This window comes from Dermacentor andersoni, chromosome 6, assembly GCF_023375885.2.
Source record: "Dermacentor andersoni chromosome 6, qqDerAnde1_hic_scaffold, whole genome shotgun sequence".
In the NCBI taxonomy this organism is placed as follows: domain Eukaryota; kingdom Metazoa; phylum Arthropoda; class Arachnida; order Ixodida; family Ixodidae; genus Dermacentor; species Dermacentor andersoni.
The window spans coordinates 54,533,214-54,546,219 of record NC_092819.1 but is presented as its reverse complement, the minus strand read 5'-3'; the positions used below and the strand labels follow the sequence as shown (position 1 = coordinate 54,546,219).

General features: G+C 44.7%; 1 protein-coding gene across 3 annotated transcripts in view; it reads left to right on the top strand.

Annotated features, from left to right (window-relative positions):
* Positions 1-12,180, top strand: part of LOC129382513 (uncharacterized) — a 31,257-nt gene extending 19,077 nt beyond the window's left edge. The window contains exons 3-6 of one of the 3 annotated variants that reach the window (XM_055066596.2): positions 1,675-1,757; positions 2,382-2,459; positions 7,399-7,603; positions 10,833-12,180. In XM_055066596.2, coding sequence (XP_054922571.2) covers positions 1,675-1,757; positions 2,382-2,459; positions 7,399-7,595 — 358 coding nt within the window. In that variant the 3' untranslated portion in view covers positions 7,596-7,603; positions 10,833-12,180. Of the gene's footprint in view, positions 1-1,674; positions 1,758-2,381; positions 2,460-7,398; positions 9,071-10,832 lie in introns of those variants that run through there. The other 2 variants (XM_055066597.2, XM_055066595.2) reach the window with 2 other exon arrangements.
* The last annotated feature ends 826 nt before the right edge of the window (positions 12,181-13,006 follow it).

Genomic DNA, 13,006 nt, shown 5'->3' with positions numbered 1-13,006 from the left:
GCAATCCATCTTTCATATATGTCATGTATGTATGTATATATATATATATATATATATGTGTGTGTGTGTGTGTGTGTGTGTGTGTGTGTGTGTGTGTGTGTGTGTGTGAAGCGATATTCTACAATGGATCACATCCATGTCATCAATCAGGTAATCGAGAAATTCGCAAAGTGTTCTCAGTCTTTATATATGGCTTTCATAGATTACGAAAAGGCATTTCGTTCAAAAGAAATACCAGCAGTCATAGAGGCACTACGCAATCAAGGAGTACAGACCGCTTACGTAAATATCCTGAAAAATATCTGCATAAATTCTACAGCTACCTTAATTCTCCACAAGAAAAGTAGGAAGATACCTATCAAGAAAGGGGTCAAGCAAGTAGACACAATCTCTCCAATGCTATTAACTGCGTGCTTGGAAGAAGTATTCAAGCTGTTAAACATAGAAGACATAAAAGTAAGGATCAACGGGACTATGTCAGCAACCTTCGGTTCGCAGATCACATTGTCCTGTTCAGCAACACCGGATACAAGTTACAACAAATGATTGAGGACATTAACAGAGGGAGTGGAAGAGTGGGGTTGAAGATTAATATGCAGAAAACAAAGATAATCATGAATAGCTGGGCAAGGGAACAATAGTTCAGGATCGCCAGTCAGCCTCTAGAGTCTGTGAAGGAGTACGTTTACCTAGGTCAATTACTCACAGGGGACCCTGATCATGAGAAGGAAAATTACAGAAGAATAAAAATGGGTTGGAGCGTGTACGGCAGACATTAAGTCAGCTCCTGACCGGAAGCTTACCGTTATCATTGAAAAGGAAGGTGTACAATCAGTGCATTTTACAGGTGTTGACATATGGGCATAAACTTGGGGACTGACAAAGAAGCTTGAGAACAAGGACCGCGCAAGGAGCGATGGGACGAAGATTGCTAGGCGTAACGTTGAGAGACAGAAAGAGAGCGGTTTGTATCAGAGAGCAAACGGGGATAGCCGATATTCTAATTGGCATTAGGAGAAAAAAAATGGAGCTGGGCAGGTCACGTAATGAGTAGGTTAGATAACCGGTGGGCCATTAGGGTTACAGAATGGGTGCCAAGAGAAGGGAAGCGCAATCGAGGACGGCAGAAGACTAGGTGGGGCGATGAAATTAGGAAATTCGCGGCCGCATACATTTGGAATCGGCTGGCTTAGGTCAGGGGTAATTGGAGATCGGAGGGAGAGGCTTTCGTACTGGAGTGGACAGAAAATAGGCTGATTAATATATATATATATATATATATATATATATATATATACAACGCCTACGACGACGGCGGCAGAAATTCGCATGGAATGTCCGTATGATAGCTATCGCAATCAAAGTGGGAAAGGCGAAATACAAGAAGCCACAGCTGAGGTTAAACGTTCAGTCGAGGGGGAATGGGGGAACTGAACATGGCGCTGTTTATATATTCGTCATTAGTTGGTACTGTCAAAAAATTACTTGGTGAATACCATATTCATTTAACAGCATATCACTCATTCCAATATGTTCAAAGGTTTGAGAAGAAAAAGAAATGCGTTGAAGAGCCTGTTCTTAAATACATTTTTTTTTTCGCATGTTCGTATTGGATTCGCAAAATTTTAATAATCGTATACAACCCAAAAAATGCTTTTCCATATTTTCTTGCAGAGACATACATATCCGCTTCCAAAGGAGCCATTCTGCCACGTCCGACCGAGCCAACGGCATGCAAGTTACCTATGCTGACGACGGTAAGTGGATTTGATTGATTGATTTCTATGGTACGGGAAACGCTGGCAAACGAAGACGTTCGCCACGTTGTCAGATGCGCTCCAATGTTGAATTGTTGCACGAGTTAAAGCACGACCATGGCTCAAGCGAACCCATACAGCCTAAGCGCGCACAGGGCTTTTTATTAGGGCAGCGAAACCATTCTGCAGACTCTCCCAGCGGTGAAGCCGTCTGGATAGAGAGATGCGAATCTTGAAGGCTATGCTTTTGCTGGTCGCATGCGGCGGAAGCCATAGCGGGAGCTAGAAATAAGTCATAGACGCCCGGTTTCGGACACCACACTTCTAGTCGTAAAAAAAGGAAGGAAAAAAAGAACATAAAACGGCTTGGCTCAGGTGCGCATGGCATTAAATTTGCTTTAACAATACTCGATTACATTTTGAGGCATTTTGAACCCGGCAAGTTATCGGTTACATGTTTCTTTACCCACACATTTACCCCACGAAGGACAGACGACTGACATCTGCTGCCCACTGGGCAAGTGAAATCATTCCGTGCGCGAGATGGCTTATGTCGCTCGCATTTGATCTCTGGTCGCTCTTGCCATTGTCAAGCTTTCTATTCTTTTCTTTCTTTTGTTTCAGATAATAGAGTCTCACAATCGATATCCGTCATATACTCTAACTGTGACGAGTGCATGGTGCTCAAGCATGTAGACAGTGGTAAGTGAGCATGCATAATGTGCTTGCAGATGATATACACGTATAATAGAGTGTTCTTTTTATTTACATTAAATTTTTAATCGCCTGTGGAATATAGCGCTTAACCACTCACTAAGCTGGATTACTCGAAGAGGCAGACATTGCTTTAGTAATTCAAGCAGACATCGCTACAGTAATTAACGAAATATCACTAATGAACATTTTAACTAATTACTTTAGCGCACGTATTGGCAGACACAATTCGAAGCCAGTAATATAACAGGGCGCATCCACTTGCAAGGAATTTTTCACCAGATTTTCCTACCAACTAGCACCACATTTAACGTATGCGCTGACAAGCTTGCGGTAAAAATCACTGCTGTTCCTTACTTACTTTTTTTAACAAAACGCCTCTTCATGCATTGAAGGTCAATAATTAGTGGAACACCGACGAATTTCGTCCCAAACTTTGGGAGGGCATATCTCAAGATTGGTGTCACCCTTAGCATTAATTCCAACTGTACATGACTTGCCAACCTGTCAGCTACAATTCGTAATGTGCGATATAAGCCACGAAGTAATTGCCCCAACGTAATTGGCACAAATGAATTACCACAAAGTAATCTGTAAGAAACTGCGTTATTATATTTTTGTTAGTCAGTTATGCATTTCGATTTATTACAAGTCGGCCTCTTCGAGCAATCCAGTTCAAGAATTCGAATTGTGCTACATACCACAGGCGATTAATTCGGTATATTCTTTAAAAAAATGCAAGAAAACCACCCGTTATTCGGGGCGAGTTCCACCACTAGAAAGACTGGCGCTGCAGTCGGCGTGACGTGGCATAATTGCTCACGTGACTGTGGCTCGCAGCTCACCTTCGCTAAAAAATTAAACATAACGAAGAATAAAAAAAAGACAATGTTTGCGTGGGGCTATCGCATGTACCCGTAGGTTATCTAGCCTCCAGCGCCATAGCGAATGTATAGTCGAACAGTTCCGGCAGCGTTGGCACAACAATGTTTGCTTTTCTTTTGTGGAATGCTCACATATGCTGAGACCTAAGGCCCACGGCACGATGAAAATACGTGCCTAACGTATAGATACACCGGGTCCGGGACAAAAAGAAAAGAACTGCGCGGAAAATGTAACAAGAAGAAATATGGTACCGCTTTGTCTTTACAGTCTTCGTTATAACGCTTTAGTCCTTTTTTAGGTGTAAAGTCATACGCACTGTTAAACAACTCACACCCTTGAATGCAAAAATGGGTGTCAATCGATGTGTAACTCACAGACTTAACCTTTTGTGGGTGTAAGGGTGTAACTTATGGATTGATTTGCACCCTATTCCGGCTTTAAAGCTGTAAATTATATTACAGTGTAGCCAGCACATTCAGGCGCATTTGGTTCATTTTTACAGCGAAGTTATATATGTCTAGCTGGTTTGTCCGTCCGTGGGCATGCAACTCCATGTGCATGCGCGAAAAAAAAAAGAGAGAGAGGGAGGCGCGCGATTGGCTGCGCCAGTAGTGACGTCGTTGATCCCCGTCGCAGCGGAGCGCGCGCGCAGCAGTTTCTTTCCGGCTCCGAAATTTCTAGGCCACGCGTCATACGTACTCCGAAAGAGCAGGCAGCTTTCGATCAGCAACGCCGCGAGCAGAACCGGAATGAGCTCGTCTACGCCGTATCGATGCTGCAGCCCGGGCACGACAACAGGCTCGTGCAGCCGAGCGCAAGCAGCGACAGTGTACCGAGGATCCGGCAGTCCACCAAGCCGTCGTTTAATGAACCGTCGGGATTAACCCAGTGATAAACACCGGGGCCGCACCTTTCAGCTTCGCTGGTTAACCATATGTACGGAGTGCCTGGGCGGTGATTTTTTAATAAGTGAAGATTCTTTTTTAAGTCACTTTGAAAGCGCGATTCGACCTGTTCAGATAGGTTATCTGACGATGCGGACATTACTTGCAATGTAAGTCGCAATTTCCAGGTGGCTGTAATTGAACAGATGCACTAATATTTTACTTGATGTGTTCCCGTCATGTTACATGTTGAAATTGTGAAATTGAGCAGTTGTGATGATGTCATGCCTGCTTAGCGGAAATTTCAACGCCAGTACCAATTTTGACCTCTGTGTCTCCAAAATGTAGTATAACATACACTGGCGATCTTTGTCACAGTTACGCAGGAGCCTCTTTCTAAGGTTTCCAAACGATAATAACTGCAACGCGAATACATGCCTTAGCACATTTCGGGGACGGATATTTCGAAAGTGATTCTATAGATTATCGGGATTTCGGCTACACGGATATGACTTCACCGCGGCTCAGCAAGACAAACGTATATTTATATGTATCGTAAGGTCATCTTTCTAATTATCTACATGGCCATTTCAATTCGCCGTGAAAGTGCGCCTCTTCATATAGCTATATAGTCCACCTAAACAAACCGAATTGCGATCTTTTATTCACAGTTGATCTTGAAAAAATCCAACTAAAAAAGAAACGCTAACTTTAGTCAAAGCTAACTTTAGCAATGGTTCAAAAATATGCCGATGTACTCTAAGACGACGCGAGCAAATGCATGTTAATCGCAATATGTATGTAGTGTGTCACAATATCTTTTTTACTTTGCTTAATTGGATCATGAGTCAAGATTAATTAACCAACTTCTGAAGCAACCAAATTAGGCAAAAAATTCCAATTAGAAACTTGCAGAGCGTTTTGCAAAACGTCCGATTAGACAGTTTCTAACTTTTTATCTATTAGGTATTAGTGTTTTTCAGCTTACTGCGGATGCTCGCGAAATACAAAAAAAAAATGCCACGTGACCCGCTTGCAGGCCGTGATTGCTGCGCTCCCAAATTTTCCGCGTAGAAACGAACATAGTAGCAGGGCGGGCTGTTGCTCAAAAGGTGACAGGGCTGTGACGAAGGCCGCCTTGGCTGCGCGATTTACGCCATCGATGTGCTTCCCTCGTGGCGGTTCATGATAGCGCTAAGCAGATGCACACCCGGCTAAATGCTATGTTCGTTTGTGCACGGAAGCCGGCATGTCACAACGACGCGCAAGCGGGCATGACACGTGCTGTTCTTTTTTTTTTTTCTTTGTATTTCGCTGGCATCCGCAGTAAGCTGAAAAACACTAATACCTAATAGATAGAAAGACACAAGCTGCTTATTCGGACGTTTTGCAAACCGCTCTGCAAATTTCTAACTGGAATTTTTTTTTTCCTAGCTTCGTTGCCTCAGAAGTTGGTTAATTAATCTTGACTAATTATTTAATTAAGCAATATATACAAAAATAGCGTGACGCACTACATACAAAAGTGAGCTACATACATTTGATCGCGTCGTTTCAGATTGAATCGGCACATTTTTAAACTCTGGCTAAAGTTAGCTGAAACACCCTGCATATGCTGTAAGGAAGAAGAATGGCACTGGAAAGTCCCGTCGCCATCGCGTGCGTTTCTCGGAGCCGGAAGATCGATACGCTAGAAAGCGCTGTCGCCATTCGGGATATATATATATATATATATATATATATATATATATATATACAGTTTCATGAATCGATTACACACACGAAAAGGTCCCGCCTTAGTTATTCCTTTTGGAATCATTATACTAACGCTACCCGCTATACTAACGCTAACTGTACACGTAACGAGACCATTTGCAAGCTTGAATAAGGAAGTCAGGTTTGGTGCGCCTGCAGTCCAGGTCTTCCAGACTAAGCGACGACTGAGAGCGAGTCTGTTGTTCACAGTTACCTGCCTGGAGCTCCGATATCGCGGTACAGTGACAAATTTTATCTCAACTCTGTCTACTCGATCCTTGCTAGACCGGTAAATGTATTGTTCCAAACGACAGCGGCGCATTCAGGCAGAGGTAATCAGAAGGACGTGTACAGAATGTACACATGCATTTATGAACCTCTCTCGAGATTCCGCTTTCTGCGCCCAGGACGAGTGGGCCACGCTTAGTGATAAATGCGGGGGCGAGAAGGTGTGCTTCGAATCACAGATGATTCCAAGGTCAGTATCTTCGCACTATCGAGAGAGTGTGATTTTATCCAGGTGGTAGGGGAAGCGTACGTTACTCATCTGTCTTGCGTCTATATATGGCGCCACTTTCGTCTTTCGGTCTTTTAACGCCAGTTTGCTTTGCACGCAGCGAGCGGCAAAAGCGGATGCGTCTTGTTGAAGTATAATGCAGTGTCGAAGGTAGCGAATTTCTTTGAATATCTCCATGCCGTCCCCTATTTATGGCTTTGGATACACATCATTTACAAATAGCCAGCAAATAAGCGGTCCAAGGACAGGACCCTGTGGCTCACCACTGGTATCGTGCTAGCAGAACTGTCCGTTCGACGTGACACAGAATATTGTCCGGCTGAAAGGTAGTCTTGCTGCAAAGGCATCAAAGGTGCGGAAACACTGGCTTCGTAGGTTTTTGGGAGCGACAGAGCATGACTGCGGACAACATCAAACGCCCTACGTAAGTCATAGTAAACAATGCCCAGTTGACTCCTGTTTTCCACCGCTTCCGAATGCGTTGGTCATAAATGTGTCGAGGTTTGTCGTTGTTGGACGGCCCGGTATACACCCATGTTGATTCAGTACTAAGCTGTTCCGCAATCAATCAATCTATCTATCTATCAATAATGTAACGTGCCAGAAAAAACGCTAAGGTCTGGGTACTATAGTGCACAAAAATGAAAGGCAAGAACAAAAAAGAACTGGATAAACAGCTACGTGACGGAACAACGCAACAATAATACACAATTGAGACGGAGAACATATAGGGAAGGATATAGGTAATAATAATAATAATAATAATAATAATAATAATAATAATAATAATAATAATAATAATAATAATAATAATCATAATAATAATAATAATGACATGATGATGATGATGATGATGATGATGATCCTTTCCCTTCCGGTGCCGCAGGAGATTCTCACTCCTGCAGCCTCTTCGCGCCGGCTTCTGTGGTGACACCCAACTACAGGCCCCCTCCCCCACAATGCGAGTTCATCTACCTGCTGCTCTGCGGAAACACCCAGTACAGAATTTTCGGCGACTGTTGTAAGGACGACGACGAGCCGCCGCCGTACACCGACTCGCCGCAGCTTCCAGGTTCACTATGAGCTTCGAGGTGTGTGCACCTTAGACGGGGCGTCGCGCGCCGGGAAGATCTTGCACGCAGACAAGGAAGCAGTGCGCATGCGCGGAACGCGGAGTCGTGGTTGGCCGACGCATGCCGGTTCGTCACGACGGTGAATGTTGATGGTACATTGATTAGCCCTGCCCTTTTCAAGCAGAGTCCTTTTTGTTTTCCCTCTTAATTACAAAAGAGCGCTGCAAAAGTTAACACTCGCAAAATGTGAACCACGAGTACACAGACGATAAAGCGCTTCTACACCGACCGAATAATTAGAGAAACAAAAAACACACACGGGGAGTGCAGTTGTGAGCAGAAACGTCAATGCTCCAAGGGCGGCAATGCTCCAATAAGTGCCAAGGCTCATAACGAATTATGTAAAACAGTGGCAGTGAAGGGGAACCTTGCTCTCCGTTGCTCACGGGGTAAATGTACCACGAATTTCAAGGACACATCCATGGTGGCATGCGGAAATAAAGAAGAATTGTTGTAGAAGCGTACACTGTGCTTTCGGGAAAGCATGGCGTAAGTTCGCCATTGATCGCGTTCCCCCGACAGGCAATTGTCTTTTCTGGGCGTACACAAAAAATCCGGACCATTCGTACAGTTGGAGTAGTCGGTTCAAGTGAGTGGAGCCTGGGCAAGGCGCTAATTGATAAAGGCGCACGCGTCAAGCTGTCAAGCATAGCTTCCTGCGCTCTCGTGTAAGTCAGCCATACTTTTGTCTACAAACGTTTTTTTTTCTTCTTTTCCTTTGTGATTTGTCCTTCTTTCATGTACTGCGTCTACTTCCTTGCGCATTGGCGCTTCTGCTCACAATTTCACTCCCCGTGTGTTCTTTTCTCATAAATCAGTTGATTGAAGCGCTTCATCGTCTGTGCTCGCGTTCGCGTTTTGTGTGTGCGTCTTAATTTCTGCAGCGCTGTTATTTAATTACGTCATTCCAGCTAGCTCTAACGCAAGTCTTAATCCTTCTCGCTCTCTTTCATATTTGTTGATGGAGCAAGTCTGCTCCCTATGTGACATATCGCCAGCGCGGGTTGCAGGGCTTGACAGTGCTTTCTGAACAAAGTGTTGCTCTCTCATCCTCTCTCTCTCTCTCTCTCTCTGTTTTCTATTGGTTAAGGTTCAAGTCTATTCTAAGGACTTGTCAGAAGTAAGGTTAACGAACTGGCCCAGTTGACTGGGGTTCAAAGACTGCATTTTTTCCATCTGAACGACGCAACCTGCCATGATTACACAATTATCGCGTTCTTGGGCTATGCATTAATCCTCATAAATCACTCTTTCAATCGCTTGCCGACTGCGGTGTTGCGAAATAAACGCATGTTGCTGCAAGATGTGCACCATTCCACGCAGCTAGTGTTCCTGCTGCTGGGAGCGCGCAGAGCTCCCGTAATACGTACTACATGACTAGCAGCGCAACATGTCGAAAACAGTTTATTTTGGTAAAGCCAAGAACTACGTGTGCTGTTTCTTTTGTGTCGAACTTTGCGGGAGGTTTCCTTCTTCCAGGAAGCTGTCAACTCGAGATTCACAATGGATTTCGTGCGGTGGCAGTGACAGCCGGCGTGTGGTGCTGTGGTCGCGGCGTCGAGGCAGTATGGAACGGGGCGCAACCCACCGCCCCGTTCCAAAGGGGACGCTCATAACATCCATCCAACCGCATGCCAATCAAACAAGGGCCAGTAACGCAGTCTGCGTCGGTGCTCCCGAAGGGGCCGTATGACAAGGGGCCCGTGCGCAGGCTTCTAAACAGTGTCAAACTATGCTGCATTGTCCAGTTCCGCCATGCTGGCATTTTCAGCCAATCAGAGAGCCCTTGGTAGCCCCGCGAACCAATTAGAACTGACAAGGTGGCTGATCCGACAATACGGAGGAGCTTGACTCTGTTCAGGCAGATATCTTCTGGTCCGGAATACTCAGGACATCGGCAACGTCGGTCCTGACCACCGACGCCGACGTCTGTGGTCAGCTACACTGATGACAATGCAGTCTCAACTTCAAAAGACTGTTACGTGTATACTGTATACGTGTGTTATTCTTTGGCGGTAGTTTAAAGTTACCCTAACCCCGTTCAGGAACACCTGACGCCGTGCAGCATGCATAACATTCGTTCTGAAGTTTGCTGAGAGAGGGGTGCCTTCCTTTTATGGAAATAAGCAATAACTATAGAATTCATTGCCGCCTCATGATAGCCATGGCTGCTTCCTTTCGCTTAGTTATGGAATAATAAACAACTAAATACAGATATGAAATCTTCATTAAAGTATACTGAAATAAAACAAAGGAAAATTTAGCGACGCAATGGAGGGAGTCTTTCGCGAGAAGTTGCCTTTGAAACGAAGTCCGCTGATGTCAAAATTAACACAAGAGTGTTTCACGCATACTCTCGTATGAAACACACAATTACACACGTTGATGTGCAGTCAACGTTCATCACTTACGCCGGAGTTCTTTTATAAACAAGCGGTTGCAGTGCACTCACTGCTTCGACGGTGCACTGATCTTGATGGACACGGACCCTCAGTAACTGACAAAGGTCGACGCGGGTCAAGTCGAACGGAGTTCTTGTGCGAGGCGCTGTCTACGTCAGCGGCATGGACTGAAGGCGCGCGCTCGTCAACTACCACTGAGAAGCAATAAACTATTCTCTATCCGCCTCTCTATGAGCGTGTGCAATTCTACACATGGAATGCAAAGACGCTGAAGAGACAACAAAATGTGTTGTGTTAGTAGGCTATGCTTCTACAATACCGGGAAAGCCACTGTCGCCATTGTTACGCAGTCTTGACACGCCGAAAAAGACACAAACTGGCGACGCCGACTTCGCGGCCGCACCAGCGCGCCGTGACGCCACTCGTGACGTAATAGCAGCGGCAATGTCGTCACGAGTAGCAATGCACTCGTAACGTCACGACGTCATTGCCACTGTTACTTGCACTCGTTACGTCCACGGCGTCATTGCCACTGAATTTTGACTGGCACTTCTAGAGTCTAGTTCACTTTTAATCGTAAAAAAATAGACTATACACTACATTCTAAAGAGTCGTAAGGCTGACTGGCCTTAGCAAATTTGTGTTCGGAATTTTGTAATTTAGAAATGATATATTTCAGGCTGTATTATTCCAAAAATTTTAAGTTAATATCTTTGTGTTCATATTGAAGTCTCTTTGTTTCAATTGCAAAGTTAAATATGGCATCACATACGTTCCTATTTCAGCGTCTGTCCCAGTGCCCACGCCCCAAGAGACAGTATCACAGGAAGCGTAATGACCAATCCAAGCTGGCGAAGGAGACCTTCTAGAAGTCTCCTTCTGTGCGCGTCGAACCTACGACACTCTATATAAAAAAATGTTCCATAGTTTCAGGTTCATTGCAACAAAACCTTTGAAGAGAAGGTGCCAAACCAGACTTGTCGGAATAAAAATTAAGCGTTGGTATCCGGCAACGCAGTCTCTTGAATGAAATTTCAAATTTTCTTGTTGAACACCATCTGCTGTGTCAAGAGAATCTCAGGTACTGAAAATCGGTGCTATTTAATACACATTTAATGCACAGTGGCTTGTCTCCAGAGTGGTTTTATCCAACCCGCTTACACAAGAGCGTTTCAACGCCCCGTGCGTAGACTATTTCCGTTTACAGAATGCCGGAGTCGTGAATGACAGAAGCGTTGGCGGTATCATCTGGTGACTTTCGTATTTGCATGAGTATCCTTGGAGAAAAGAATCGCTACACGCCAGTGACTGTGGCCACCGACATTTTTTACAGCGGCATCTAAGCTGGACATGGTGCTTGCAGTTATAGTTGAGTGTGCTCCATACATCGCTTGACACATAGCGGGCAAACGCTGTAGCGACTTGAGCAACCTTCCACGCTTCATGCGTTTGCAAATGAAGAAAAGAGTGTGCGTTTGTCGTTTATGGTGTTCCGTAAACAGTAATAATTACCGAACAGGCTAGAATTCTGTGCAAGAATCTTCCCGGGTACCCTCAGAGGCTCGCGCACCGTACAATGATTTAATAAGAAAATGTCAAAGGTGACATGCTCTTGTCGATGATGCAATCAAGAGCACGCTCACGCAGGTCCGCTACTAAGTAGGAACGCTAACGGGGGCACATTTAATCTTGCGCGGTTTATTTGGTGTCTGTATATTTAAACATTAAATTATGGAGTTTAACGTGCGAAAACCACTTTCTGATTTAAGGCATGCCGTAGTGAGGGACCCCGGAAATTTGAACCACCTGGGGTAATTGAACGTGCACCTAAGTCTAGGTACATTCTAGTACACCTAAATCTAGGTACCGCATTTCGCCGCCACCGAAATGCGGCCCCCGTAACCGATATTCCATCCCGCGACCTCGTGCTTAGCAGCTCAACACCATAGCCACTAAGCAACCACGAAAGGTGTCTGTATATTTCGGCTCCAGTATCAAGTACCTACTGTTTGTACGAGTTAGAAAAAAATGCTTGGCCGTGTCTGCCATGCGTTCCTTTCTTATCTTTTCACAATGTTAAAAAGAAATCCTAGAAATCGCTTACGGCAGATGGCACAATTCTACTTGTCGGGCCGGATTACACGAAGAGGTGAACATGACCTTCGCTAGACATCAAAATCTGCAATCAACTAATGAAATAAATATTTACTAGTTAACTTCATAGGTAATAAATTAAAAGTGCATATTACAGTTTATTATGAATGGAGCCAGAGAGAGAGATAGATAAACGGGGAGGGAAAGGCAGGGACGTTAACTGGAGAAGATTCTCGTTTGCTACCTTGCACTTAGGGAATGGTAAGGGGAAATGAAAGACGGAAAGAATAACCGAGAGAAAAAGCAAAGGCACGAAAAATTCTCTATTTTTCGTGATGGAGCCAGAAAGTTGGCAAGGAATATGCGCCTAAATGTAATTGTGAGGTTGCCGTCAGTTCCAGGGTATTCATTCGCAATATATGAAATGAAAAGCATTGGTGCTTCAATTCAGTTTCACTAACCATTACTTCTAAAAAAAAATCTACGTGGAATAACAGCACTTTTTACCAAGACTGACTGCTCCTAACCTCAAAACGACTGTTATCTTCAATATTCATTAAAAGTGGATGATGTGGAGTATTCTGGTTCGCTTTCTTTTCCCGTTCCCCTTTTCTCTCTCTGTCTTTTTTTTTTCTCTCCTGTTCAAGCGGGTGGGCCAGGGGAGGTATTCCGTAGGAGTCCACCTAGTGGACTGTCCAGTGGATTGGCTGGGGCCGCTCATCTCCTCCTCTCTCGTATAGCTGTATGCAATCAGCAGCGGCCGAAATGAACAGTGCACTAGGTGGACTCTTACAGAATACCCCTCCCCCCTCCCCCACTGCTGTCCCTTCTAGGAGACAGTTGCTAGCCCGCTTTTCTTCCTCGC